The 14,426-nt window shown below is 40.9% G+C and overlaps 1 protein-coding gene across 1 annotated transcript; it reads left to right on the top strand.

Moving 5' to 3' along the window:
• The first annotated feature begins 4,792 nt into the window (after positions 1–4,792).
• On the top strand, positions 4,793–12,945 carry ccdc80l2 (coiled-coil domain containing 80 like 2). The gene is made up of 12 exons (XM_068335187.1): positions 4,793–5,315; positions 5,394–5,482; positions 5,644–5,817; positions 5,912–6,063; positions 9,283–9,606; positions 9,766–10,006; positions 10,165–10,321; positions 11,026–11,162; positions 11,321–11,472; positions 11,894–11,997; positions 12,163–12,243; positions 12,392–12,945. Exons 1-12 carry the CDS (start codon positions 5,057–5,059, stop codon positions 12,730–12,732), a joined length of 2,211 nt encoding a protein of 736 aa, XP_068191288.1. The 5' UTR covers positions 4,793–5,056; the 3' UTR covers positions 12,733–12,945.
• Positions 12,946–14,426: the final 1,481 nt, after the last annotated feature.

The raw sequence follows: 14,426 nt of genomic DNA, 5'->3' as shown, positions 1-14,426 counted from the left end.
ATTAAAAAACAGAACCCAAAGTAAATCACTGGTTGCAAAGACACTCAACTGTAAGACGAAGAGTTCTGCTCTCAAAAGCAGGAGGCATATTTTGAGTGGCAAAGTAGTCTGAGTCAATTCATGACTCACAGATATGTGATGACTCGTACCTGATCAACATACTCCAACGTGGTCATTAGCCTATAATTTCAACAATAATTCATGTACCCACAATATAGCCGCAAGAGGGCACAAGCCAGTATCTTATTATGCTGGTCCCAAGCCCGGATAAATACAGAAGGTTGTGTCAAGAAAGGCATCAGAACTATAAAAGCTTTGCCAAATCAAACATTCGAATGAAATCTATGACTTCCGTGCTGTATCGGTCAAAGCCCGGGCACACAGACATACGGTGTGTCCAGGAGACCAGGTGGAAAGGTAGCAAGGCTAGAAGTTTAGGAGCAGGAGCTCGTTGTTCTATCATGGTGTAGATAGGAAGAGAAATGGAGTAGGAGTTGTTTTGAAGGAGGAGTTTGTTAGGAATGTCCTGGAGGTAAAAAGAGTGTCAGATAGAGTATTGAGTTTGAAGCTAGAAATCGAAAGTGTGATGTTCAATGCCGTTAGTGGGTGTGCTCCATGGGTAGGATGTGAGCTGGAGGAGAAGAAGAAATTCTGGTTGGACTTTGATGAAGTGATACAGAGCATACCTAGAAGTGAGAGAGTTGTCATTGGTGCAGACTTCAGTGGACATGTTGGTGCAGGAAACAGAAGTGATGAGGAGGTGATGGGCAGGTTTTGTATCCAGGAGAGGAATGCAGAAGAACAGATGGTAGTTGAACTTGCAAAAAGCATGGAAATGGCTATAGTGAATACTTTCTTCCAGACGAGGCAGGAACATAGGGTGACCTGTAAGAGTAGAGGTACGAGCACACAGTTAGACTACATCTTATGTTGACGATGTAATCTGAAGGAGATCAGTGACTGCCAAGTAGTGGTAGGCAAGAGCATAGCCAATAGATTAGGATGGTGGTGTGTAGGATGACTCTGGTGGTGAGGAGGATGAAGAGGGCAAAGGCAGAGCAGAGAACGATATGGTGGAAGCTGAGAAAGGAAGAGTGTTGCAGGACTTTGAGGAAGGAGTTTAAACCGGCTTTGGGTGGTCAGGAGATGCTTCTAGATGACTAGACAACTACAGCTAATATGATCAAGGAGACAGGTAAGAGAGTACTTAGTGTGTCATCTGGAAGACAAGGAGACTTAGTGGTGGACTGAGGAGGTACAGGAGTGTATACAGAGAAAGAGGTTAGCTAAGAAGAAGTGGGACACTGAGAGGACTGAGGAGAGTAGACAGGAGTACAGGGAGATGCAGCGTAGAGGTTGCAAAGGCCACACAACGGGCTTATGATGACTTGTATGCTAGGTTGGACAGTAAGGAGGGGGAGAGTGATCTACACAGGCTGGCAAGACAGAGAGACAGAGATGGGAAGGACGTGCAGCAGGTTCCGGTGATTATAGATATGGGATGGGAGTGTATTGACAGGTGCCAATAGTGTGATGGGAAGATGGAAAGAGTACTTTGAAGAGTTGATGAACGAGGAAAATGAGTGAAAAAAAAGACTAGAAGAGGTAGCTGTTGTGGACGAGGAAGTAGCAAAGATTAGTCAGGATGAAGTGAGGAGGGAATTGAAGAGAATGAAGAGTGGAAAGGCAGTCGGTCCTGATGATATACCTGTAGAGGTTTGGAAGTGCCTATGAGAGGTGGCAGTAGAGTTTCTGACTGGGTTGTTCAACAGGATCTTAGATAGCGAGAAGATGCCTGAGGAATGGAGGAGAAGTGTGCTGGAGCCCATTTTTAAGAACAAGGGAGATGTGCAGAGTTGTGGCAACTACAGAGTAATAAAGCTGATGAGCCATACAATGAAGTTATGGGAAAGAGTAATGGAAGCTAGACTAGGGGCAGTAGTGAGCATTTGTGAGCAGCAGTATGGTTTCATGCCAAAAAAGAGTACCACAGATGCAGTATTTGCTTTGAGGATGTTGATAGAGAAGTACAGAGAAGGTCAGAGGGAGCTGCATTGTGTGTTTGTAGATCTGGAGAAAGCTTATGACAGGGTGCCCAGAGTGGAACTGTTGTATTGTATGAGAAAGTCTGGAGTGGCAGAGAAGTATGTTAGAGCGGTGCGTGTTGTGTGTATCATGTGACTAAAACAGACAGAAAATAAAACCAGGAAATCCTTAAAGCAGTTATAAGCAACACAATTAAGATTAAGATTAAAGATTGAAGCCACTTTCTCTTTTCACTCACACATGTACATACAGTATATATGTGTTAACCACAGCATAAGGTTATATACAGGCCCCTAAAACAGGCACAACACACTAGGGGCCTGTAGGCATGCAATTAGTATAGAGGTACAGGGGAGGCGAAGTGACGGGTCGCGTGAGGAATTAGCCCCAAATGAGCATCTTGTGGGGGGGACGGTACCTTGCTCAAGGGTGCTTCGGCAGTGGCTGGGAGGTGAGCCGACACCTGGTGACGGGGCTCCATTGACAACAACTTGTTGTGTGGCACCTACTTAACTGTGGGTCAACTTACCCTGGGTTGATAAGACTAACAATAAGAAGCCTTTGTGAAACCAGGGGTTTACAGGCTCAGGGTAAATGAAACCAGAGCCACAGGTTTGACTCAGGGTTTGTTAACACTGGTCCGTCAAATGGACCCACAGTGTATGGAGATACCTGAATGGTGAGGGAATGTCACTGTAGGGAGAATCTGCAGATGGTGTGTATGTAATCTGAAGCCTCACATCATTAGAATAGAAACATACAAGATTCAACAGGACATCGGAAAACATCAAGTCATCAAACTCTAACATAACATTCTTTGTGCAAAAACAAGGAAAAGAGGACATACTTTAAAGTCTTTGCTCGACTGAGAAAGAATGAAAACAATCAATTATGTAGAAACTTTCTAGTAATGACGCAGTTCTTCAAATGTGATTCAATCTGATCTGGTTACTATAATAATGTCTAAAATAGCCTGAACTAAACTGAATTTTTAATTCTTGATAACTACTGAAGAGGCCAAAGGTCATGGATTTGATTCTGCTTCAGCATCATTTCATTGTGATGTACAGTATTTCCTGAACTGTCTGTATCAGACACCACGTGTCACTTGTTTTGATCCTACAGTACATTCCTATGGTGGTGTAATTGTGTGGGATGAATAGCATCTGTGTTCCAGTGCTGGTTGAAACACATAGAAAATGGTTAAGCTTCTCTGTAAATTTGTGTTCTTGAAAACCAACAGAACAAGACGTATGTTAGAGTAGTAAAGATAGAAGCAGCTCTTCTAATTGGCTTTGCTTGTGTGTCTTTTTCTGGAATTAACTCTTGATCAGGTAAAAGGTGTACATTTTGCTATAAAGGTCCGTAAAGGGGACGTTCTCTGCTTTGTAGATACCTGATTGTAAACATTACTGCAGTTATAGTTTCTAAAGTATTACTAGTTGCATACTTATTATTTATTTCAAAAAATCATTTCTACTTTTGTTTCAGGTCCTTTGTGTTTCCCATGCTATTAATTTGAAATTTAAAGGTAGAATAAAGCAACCTCAGTGATACTATAGGAATTTGATTATAAGTTCCAAACAGAAAAACTAAAACACTGATCAAATATTACGTTTTTGTTTTTTTTAATACACTACAGGCAAAAGTTTTATTCAAATCATATGGATAAAAAATTGAAAGTTTTTCATTCATGAATGGGCATGAAAAGTTGGACTTGTGGTGACTGACCCTGGCCTACGATCAGAAAGAAGTAAACAAATGGATTTTTTTAAACATAATTTATTTATTAAAACATATTGGGAATCTGAGTCTTGAGGAGTTCTGCTCTTTCACATTAAATAATGACATTATTCATATTTATTTGCCTTTGTAATACTTGATAATAACAATGGAAATTTGTCAAGACTTTTGATCATTTTCAGGGGCAGTTCTTGATTTATTTCCTATTAACATCTAGTATTTAGAATACTACTTTGATATTGATTTTTTTTAACCACGTTGTTTAAATCTTCTCCCCCTGTGAGGTATTTTGCAGTTATTATCAACTGCTCCCACCAATGTCAGTGCCTGTGGTGATAGGTCATCTAGCATAAAATTGCAAGTTATTTAACATATTACTGATTTTTGCAGATGTATTTTCTTTTTCCTGCCTCACCCAGGAGGTCAGAGGTCAGGATAGCCTTACAGGAGCAGCACTAAAACAGGAAGTTGAAGCCAGTTTAGGCCCTCTATAATCAGACTTATTTTGCATAATGTAACAATGAGTTTGTTTATGAATGTGTGTTTAAATAAGCACACTTTGGTTTATTGACATATCATTCATCATGCTGCATGTTGATATGCCAGTGCCTGTTTCTACTAGAGAGAAACACTGAACAGTCAGCTGTGAGACAAAGCCGCACCACGCACACACATACATAAAGGTTTCCAAAGAGACAGAGAGATAGCAAGCGATAGAGAGAGACAGAGAGAGGGAGAGAGAGAGACAAAAGCAAAAACTGCTTTGAAGTCCTACAAAATTCCAGCAGTTTCCTGTTAATGGGTATAATGCAAACCAGACATGTGTGTGTGTGTGAGTGTGTATGTGTGTATGTGTGTGTGTGTGTGTGTGTGTGTGTGTGTGTGTGCGCGCACATGTGCATGTGTGTGTGTGTGTGTGTGTGTGTGTGTGTGTGTGTGTGTGTGTGTGTGTGTGTGTGTTTGGGGGAGAAGGACGATTCCCCAGTCAGTCTCTCTACTAGTGGGGAGGGTTAACATCACTGCAGTCTTTGCTTACTTAGTTTTTGTTACTTCTGATTCTTGTTAGTTTTATAAGGTTACAAAAAGTCTTCACTGACTTTTTGTGGTGGGGATTCAAAGTATGCCGATTTCTCAACCGGGAGGTTTGTGACTTCATTGGCATCTTAACCTTTAAATCACTTCCAGCACCCACCTGCCAGAGGAGGATTTGTGTGCTGCTGACTAACTCTATCTGATCAACAAACTAACTAAAAAAAAACGGGTAAGGATGCATTTGTTTAGCTCTCTTTGGCTCCTGCCATTGTCTGTTGCCAGTTTGGTTATTGCCTGGCCGGGTGTCGGCCAAAGCAAGCACAGAGAGCAGTTAGACGCTAATGTGAAGGACTGGGAAGACTTTTCAGACCTCCCTCCAGGTATAGAGCAGGGGTTGGGGTTGGAAGAAGATAGAGCACATGGACACAACAGAAGAGTCGAGGACACATCTGCAAGCTTAGCCCCGGAGTTGGATTTCCTCGCTGACTTTGCAGGCAAGACAAACAAACTGCTCAGCTGTTGTGTCAGTATCCTTCTATGATTAACAGTTCCTTCACCACCCTCATTTCTAGGTAAAAAGCGATTGTGGGTGATAACAGCTCCATCATACAGTGATCACTACCTCCGTATGATGGAGAAACAGCTGGAAGATATGGAGCAGGTAGCAAATATACAAATATTTACAACACACTGATTTTGGAGTAGCTCTTTATTCATTTTTGTTTCATTTAACTGAGAAGAAAATACACAAGATTTTCACTGAAATAGTTTCCTTCCTTGCTCTCTCGCATCTCTTCCTTTTATATTTGGTGACTCACACAGAAAGGACTTAGCTGCCAGCTAGCAGAAAGAGATACATTCATCATCACCATCATCCAGAACGCCATGATGGAAGGTCACATCCAGAAAACAACCATCCAAGGAGAGGCCACAGTAGATAGCCTGGATCCAGACACGGTTACCAGACTGCTGCACTATCTGGATCTTACCAACCAGGTACGCCATAAAAGTAAAATAAATAAATAAATAAATAAAAGAGAAAGAAACCTTCACCTCACATGTAGTTATTACACCATGCCCACTCTTTCAGGAGGAAGGGTTCACCATGTTGGTTCTAAAAAAGAACCTTCGGGTCAGTGAGCGCTTCCCTTACCCTGTCCGAGTGGAGGCCATTTTGGAACTTATCGATCAATTCCCCCTGAGAAAGCTGGAGAAAATCACCAGAAAAGGATCCAACTTGAGGTGCCAGCACATCGCTGTTTTGCTCACAATACTAATAGAGAACAGAGGAAGGATCATGATGTGATACAGGTCTATATCATTGGGAGTAATACAGAAACAAAACTAGAACCAAGGCAGTCACAGACTGCAACATCCCGTGACAACCCTGAATTCAAAATTTTAGACTGACCTACTTGCATAGGTCAAAGATCAAAGCTAGTGCTCTGACCTACTTTCATAGATCAAAGAACTAGCTTTGTTCTACGGTCTTACACTGGCCTTCTCGTCTTTATCTTATCCAGTTCCTGAGTGTACAAAAGTTGACAATTTACTTTGACCTAGTTTTCTAAAGGTCTGAGTCATCATCTCATTTTCATCCCCTTTGCCGTCCGAGTAATGTGTTTTTTGTTTCGTCTTTCTATCTGCAACGGTTGTGAAGATATATGGTGGACGAAAGGACGGACGAACGGACGAACGGACGAACGGACGGACGAACGGACGGACGGACGGACAAACGGACGGACGAACGGACGGACGGACACACGAACACTGATGATTACAATACATCACAGCTTTGAAGCAGGATGTAATTACGGTAGTTATCCTAGCGGCGTGACTATAAAGAGAACACTGGTCTGTGGTTAGTTCTATCATTTGGCTAAAAAATTTAATATCAATGACCATTTGATAGTTTGACATTTGAATATTTGATAGATTGACATTGTGATCTGCAGAGCAAAGACAGAGCGGAGGACAAAATGGTGGAAGCTGAAAAGGGAAGAGTGTTGCGTGACTTTTAGGAAGGAGTTAAGACAGGCTCTGGGTGGTCAGGAGGGAGGCGCTGCCAGATAACTGAACAACTACAGCTAATACGATCAGGGAGACAGGTAGGAGAGTACTTGGTGTGTCATCTGGGTGTATACAGAAAAAGAGGTTAGCTAAAAAGAAGTGGGACACTGAGAGGACTGAGGAGAGTAGACAGGAGTACAGGGAGATGCAGCGTAAGGTGAAGGTAGAGGTAGCAAAGGCCAAACAAGGGGCTTATGATGACTTGTATGCTAGGTTGGACAGTAAGGAGGGAGAGACTGATCTATACAGGTTAGCAAGACAGAGAGACAGAGATGGGAAGGACGTGCAGCAGGTTAGGGTGATTTAGGATAGAGATGGAAGTCTATTGACAGATGCCAGTAATGTGATGGGAAGATGGAAAGAGTACTTTAAAGAGCTGATGAATGTGGAAAATGAGAGAAAACAAACACTAGAAGAGGTGACTGTTGTGGACCAGGAAGTAGCAAAGATTAGTCAGGATGAAGTGAGGAGGGCATTGAAGAGGATGAGGAATAAATCTGATGAGCCATACAATGAAGTTATGGGAAAGAGTAGTGGAAGCTAGACTAAGGGCAGAAGTGAGCATTTGTGAGCAGCAGTATGGTTTCATGCCAAAAAAAGAGTACCACAGATGCAGTATTTCCTTTGAGGTTGTTGATAGAGAAGTACAGAGAAGGCCAGAGGGAGCTGCATTGTGTTTTTGTAGATCTGGAGAAATGTTATGACAGGGTGCCCAGAGAGGAACTGTTGTATTGTATGGGAAAGTCTGGAGTGGCAGAGAAGTATGTTAGAGTGATGCAGGACATGTATGAGGACTGTAAGACAGTGGTGAGGTGTGCTGTAGGTGTGACAGAGGAGTTCAAGGTGGAGGTGGGACTGCATCAGGGATCAGCTCTGAGCCCCTTCTTGTTTGCTATGGTGATGGACAGGCTGACAGACGAGGTTAGACAGGAATCTCCATGGACTATGATGTTTGCAGATGACATTGTGATCTGTAGTGAGAGCAGGGAACAGGTGGAGGAGAAGCTAGAGAGGTCGAGGTTTGTCCTGGAAAGGAGATGAATGAAGGTTAGCCGCAGTAAGACAGAGTACATGTGTGTGAATGAGAGGAACCCAAGTGGAAGAGTGAGGTTACAGGGAGAAGAGATCAAGAAGGTGGAGGATTTTAAGTACTTAGGGTTAACAGTCCGGAGCAATGGAGAGTGTGGAAAAGAGGTGAAGAAGCGTGTACAGGCAGGATGGTACGGGTGGAGAAAAGTGTCAGGTGTGATGTGTGATAGAAGAATTTCAGCTAAAATGAAAGGAAAGGTGTACAAAACTGTGATGAGACCAGGGATGCTGTTTGGTCTACAGACAGTGTCACTGAAGAAAAGACAGGAGACAGAGCTGGAGGTAGCAGAGATGAAGATGCTGAGGTTCTCTCTGGGAGTGACCAGGATGGATAGGATCAGGAATGAGTACATCAGAGGGACAGCACATGTTAGGGGTTTTGGAGATAAAGTCAGAGAGGCCAGACTGAGATGGTTTGGACATGTCCAGAGGAGAGATAGTGAATATATTGATAGAAGGATGCTGAGTTTTGAACTGCCAGGCAGGCCTAGAGGAAGACCAAGGAGGAAGTTTATGGATGTAGTGAAAGACGACATGAGGGTAGTTGGTGTGAGAGAAGAGGATGCAGAAGACAGGGTTAGATGGAGGCAACTGATTCGCTGTGGCGAACCCTGAAGGGAAAAGCCGAAGGAAAAGAAGAAGATTTGATAGATTTACATAAAAGATATGTTCATGGTTCCCAGATGATGAGTCCTGCTGGCTATATTGATCCCATGAATATAAAGAATTATCATTAAAATGATATTTGTGGACGGTCCAAATACTGCAGTTGGGTACTAAAATGCTCTTCTCAGAATAAATTGTAATTTCTTAAGTGATCTATAAAGTTTTTGACCATAAACATCATCTCATCACATCTAGCTAGTCCATCATTTTGTTTTATGTCTAAAGAGATGTAAATAAATGACCTGTTTTCTTAGCATGATTTTTGTTTTGTCATGCTAAGAAAACATTTGATTAGTTGAGTGTAAGATCACATACATCCACTTAGCTCCAAAATGCTCCCGTTATAAATCCATAAGTACTGTGCATCTTCAGTGGTCATTTTATATGGTTGTAGACTGTTTGTCTGTTGTGCTATGTAGCCAACTATAACTTTCTAAATTTATATTTGGCAACACTTCATTTGGTTATTAAATAATTATGTTGTATGAGTGTGAAAGTATTCAGTCTAATCACTCTATTGTCAAGAAAGAATGATGTTGCTGATGGGAGTGTGAATAGGTCTTTTCACCACGCACTCCATTTTTAAAAACATATATATACTTTTGGTTTAACAATTGAGTGTTTGATTTTTTTCAGGTGTGCCACCCCTAAAAAGAAAGTTGTGGTGACAAGGAAGAGGATCAGGAAAAAGATAGTTCTAAGTCCTCATCGTAGAGGAAACATGACTTCTGTCGTGACTCTACAAAGACAACTTCCTCTGAATAAAAAAGCTGCCCTGAGGAGTAAGGTCCAGGATATACTAAATGGTCGCTCAAGGTTTGTTATCCGAAAGGTGCCGATGGTGGACTCCTCCAGGGGAAGGGATTCAAGCACTGTCTTTCGAAACACCTCAAAGAGACAGGAATACATTGACAGCCCTCAATCTGTGTCAAATGTCAGCCAAGGAGTGACGAAGGACAGGTGTGGTCTACATGACGACGTCAGTTTTGGTGCAAATGTTCGGTTTCTATTGAACTTTTATGTTGTAATCTGGTATACCTCTTCAGCTTGTTGCACCAGAGGAAAATGAGTTATTAAATACTTGTTAAGCACCAAATATTTTTTTCCTATTGTACACAGCCCTGAATCCACTGTGGAACAAGAAAAGAAGACACATAGCGGGAAAAACAATGAAGACAACAAAGAACAGAATGTAAAGGAGCTTTCCCGGGGAAAACAGAAATCTAAAAAAAAGGACAAAGGTAAAAAAGGGAAGAAACGGAAAGGAAGAGGGAAAAAATCAAACAGAGAGGCCAGCGAGAAGGATAAAAAAGCCTTGAAAGAGTTTTTGGACACCATGAAGGGGTCAAGAAGGTTAATGGTGAGAGTGTTCTCTTATGTCTCTGCCATTTTTCTGTCTGTCTTTTATTTTGAAGGCATTGTAAAAGCAAACAATATGGCTTTAAGCCACATCTGTACCTCATCAGGATCTTCCTGTCATCTCTTTGCTATGTTGTCTGTGTATTTGTTTTGTTGTAGTTGATCTCAACACCCAGCAGAGATACAACTTTGTACATCCAGCAAAAAGACAAGAATAAAAAGGAAGATTGTGACCTTGCTATCAGGAAGATCACAGTGGGGACTATAGTGGGTGAAGGAAGTGATGTCACACTCACACTTCAACACCACCAGATGGGTAGGAGGAAGTGGCTCAACATTTGAGTGCACATGTAACTGTGAACAACATTTCTACTGGTCGTTTTCCTCCTTTATTTTCTCTACTTACTTAATTTCGGAAACTTTCTGCTGCAAAATGTTCCACGACTTTGTTTCCAACCTTTTCGTCTTCTTCCCATTCTTCATCTTGTGCTGCGGTGTGTTTATGTGCTGTGGACACGTCTTATGTCCAAGGCATTAGCATCAGCAGCTGAACAGCAGCTGTTCTAATGGAAAACAAAGCCAAGACTCTACAGTTGCGCTAACAGCTCTTAGAGGTTGCACTAAAAACATGACTAATTTATAACACATTTTTCTTAGGATTTGTTAATTAGTTGCAAACACGAATTGCTGCACGAGCTAACGGGAGTGTCAGTCAAATAAGATGATTCTTCCATTCATTCGTTTTTGAAAATGCTTCTCCAGCTTTTGCAGGTCACAAAGGGTGCTGGAGCCTATTCCAGTGGACTTATGGGCAGGGTGGAGGGAGACGCTCCAGACATGTTGCCAGCACATTGCAGACAAATAGATTAAAAGTTTTAAAAACAGATATTGTAGTATTAAATATAGTCTTTAAATACTGTTTGCTCATATGTTTGAGCTCAATGTACCTTTTGGAGTAATGCTTTCACAGCTCTTTGCCTTTTCACACACATTCACTCGCGCCCACCTTGTGTGTTTCAGACTCTGAGCCTCCACTCGAAAACCAATCCAAATATTCCTCAGACTCAGGTTTTATCTCTCTTTTGAGATCGGAGCTCGGCCTGTCTTCCTCTGACCTCTTCTCCATGACTGTCACAGACTATGACATCAAGCCCAGTGTAAGACAGCTTCCTCCTTGTTTGTTCTTCTGATTGGTTTTAATAAATGTGCACGCTTGACATAGACACGTAAAAGTATTATGTCATGAAAAATGTGCAGCAGATATAAACTTTATCACTCTTGCATCACTGTCTAATTAGCTTTTATCATCCCGCAGAGAGTGTTTGAGGCTCCTCCATCCAGTCCTGCTTTGTTTGACTACATTGACAACTTTCCGTCAAGGCGTTCAGAAAAAGAAAAGGAAAGGAAGAGTCCTCCAGTCTGCTCTAAAAACAAGCAGCGGCCAGGGGCGGAAAATTCCCTGCTCAGGTAACTGACTGTAATCCAGAGGCTCTCATACCATCTTATTCTGTTTCTTGCCCTGGAATTTCATTAATATGTTTTCCTTTTTTCTTTTTCCAAATTGAAATTATGTAACCTTTAGACATAATGGGTTGTATCCTGCCATTTATTACTTTTTAACTATTGCCGTGCAAAATAGACAAATTCGATGACTGCTAGTTAAAGGCCTGTACCTCTAACTTGGTATACAGTTCCCATATTCTCATATTTCTTTTACAAATATTGGATATAAAGTGAAAAATACTATTTTAAATTGTTGATAATCCTATTGATCATATTCAGATGTGTTTTTACAATAGTATGCTTAATGTATTTTCTGTGGTAAAATATTTGTTTCATGATTATACAATTAAAAATCTTTAAAGGTATTTACTGTTTGGTTGTTTAGGTTTATGTCTAAGAGAAGACTGTTGCTCATCTCTGCTCCTTCTGAGGATGAATACTTCTTCCAACAGCAGCTGTCTGCTCTCAATGGACATGAGTGTCATATGGGTCAGCAACATGCCTCACAAACATCAACTGAAAGAAACTCAATATTGCTATTTTATCTCTGAACTCTGATGTCTGTTTAAAATCCTCATATAATGTGTTATGCAAACTGATGCGTCTAGTTGTGATTCAAATTAAGAAATAAAACCATTTTTGGATATTCCTCAGGGATTCGCCACTTCGCCATGATGAAGCTGATTGGCACTGGAGACAGAGCATCAGGGACTCTTGTGCTGTACCCACTAAATGGTAAACACAGTCATTAAACTGGAAATTGAGATTTATTGGCTGTATATTGACCAATGCAAATGTAATGTGACTTGTCCAACCAAGATTTTTAAAGTATCACAAACATCAGAAATAATAGGGATAATTCAGACTGTCTTTGTTTTTCCAGGTCGTAGTCAGAGTGAAACTGAACCGTTATCTCGTGATGTGGTCAACAACTTGAAAGAACAACTAAAAATCAGTAAGGAATATTTCAGTATGCTGGTTGTGGGGAAGGACAGTGAGGTCAAGGCATGGTTCCCATCACCTTTGTGGTCTCTTGATAACATCTACGACCTTGTGGACTCAATGGAGCTCCGCCTTCAGGAGGAGAAGCTGCAGAAGAGACTGGGAATACACTGCCCTGAGGACAAAGGGAAAGGAGGCAGCGGGGGTGGCCATTATGGAGGCTATGATGAAGACGGGGTGGTGGAGACGTTCTCCTATCACCGGTCAGAAGAACAGTATTAAAAAAGAAGGAAGAGGCTGCATAGTAGTGAAGAGATAACATTCTTAAAATGACAAGGCAAAGACCTCATCAACTGATTTTCAGGACTCACAAAATTCAATTGTTACACCAAAATTATAAGCTGAGTATTTTATGTTTGCCACTAATACCTTTGAAAAACTCACCAGAAAACACTGAGAATGGGTTTATTCAAAAAGACTTAATGAAAACATTTGTGCAACTTTCAACTTTTGTGTTGTTGTTATTTGCTGATTGAAACATTACTGACACAGGAAGAAAGTTGAGATCTCAAAGTTAGTTTGAAGTTAGACTGAAGACTATTTAGTGACAGTTAAAAATCAAACTTTACCCTGCAGTTGCAGAGAAAAAAAAAATCTGTACCTACAAATTCCACTAGGAGTCACTTAAATGTCACTGAAACAGTAAAGTGTAAGTTTTCTGTAGGTGCTGTCACTGTGACTCATGGGACAGTAAACACGAGCAAAAATTTTAACTGAGATAAAGATTAAAAAGTGAAACAAACATAAAACGCCACTTTCACTTTAGCAACTTAGCTTGTATTTGGAAACTTGATAAAAAATGTGTTCCCAAAATGTAAATCTTTATGACATAGCAAAACTTTTAACATAATAATATGTTTTGTTGCCACTGAAGAAAATCAGTAGTAATCAAGATTATTCTGTGTGCTTGGTGAAGTTTTCAATGCTGCATTGAACAGAAAAATGCGGTCACCCAAAGCAGGGAAGCCAGAAAAAGTGGGCATTAAATATACATTTATTAGAAACATTTATTGGACAAATGGACATTAATTGTTGTGGCTCAGTCAGAGAACATGCTGTACATTGAAACACACAATCTCAAGTGTTTCTACTCTTCTTAGGATGTGAAAAACATCTCTCTTTTTTTTAAATGATTTTTTCATAGTTACAAACATTTCCATTCCAGTGGACTACATTTGCCAGAGCACTCAACACAAAGCATTGTGAACTTACTGTACTGTAAAAATGAAGTAACTTATGCTCCATTGTAAATATACAAACCCTTTTTTCTAAAAACATTTGAACAGTTCTTAGGAAATGTCAACACTGATATTTTAATCTCTGCATCTCCGTAAACACCTATGTTCACCACACCTAGGCTACCACTGTGCTCCTAGGCTACCACTGTGGTAGACAGCATTGCATGCAGATGTATTTGGTCGTCCGTGTGCATGCAGCATCACAGCATCTGTTGGCATTTTTTACCTCGGTGAGTTGGGGCCACTGATATCCTGTGCTGGACCTGATCTCTCTATTTTGGTGACCGCTCTCCATATCACGGGTGTTGGGGTCCAGCTGGGTCTTCGTCATTTGCTTTGTTGAGGGTATTTGCTATTTATTAGTGCATGAGCATAATCATTGTGAAAAAGTACACTGCCTTTAAGCGCAGCTGGGTGTGGAGCCTCCCAGAGCTGCTAGAGTAGCATAACTGCACTGTGTCACAGTATTTGGTCATTCTCCATATTGTAGCTTTTAATAAGGATGAACATTTTTAGAATTGCTTATGAACATGTTTTCTTTTATGCCTGCCAAATCATAATGCTTTTTACAATACATCAAGATGTGTCTGTTGTAGGAAACTTCATTAGGAAAAAGCTGCAGAGAGGCTGCGAGGGATAGGCAAAGTAAGGAGATAAAAACACATAATACAGACGTTG

The sequence above is a fragment of the Antennarius striatus genome, chromosome 15 (genome assembly GCF_040054535.1).
Source record: "Antennarius striatus isolate MH-2024 chromosome 15, ASM4005453v1, whole genome shotgun sequence".
Taxonomy (NCBI): domain Eukaryota; kingdom Metazoa; phylum Chordata; class Actinopteri; order Lophiiformes; family Antennariidae; genus Antennarius; species Antennarius striatus.
Note: the sequence above shows the minus strand (reverse complement) of the source record. Positions and strands in the feature narration are given on the sequence as shown.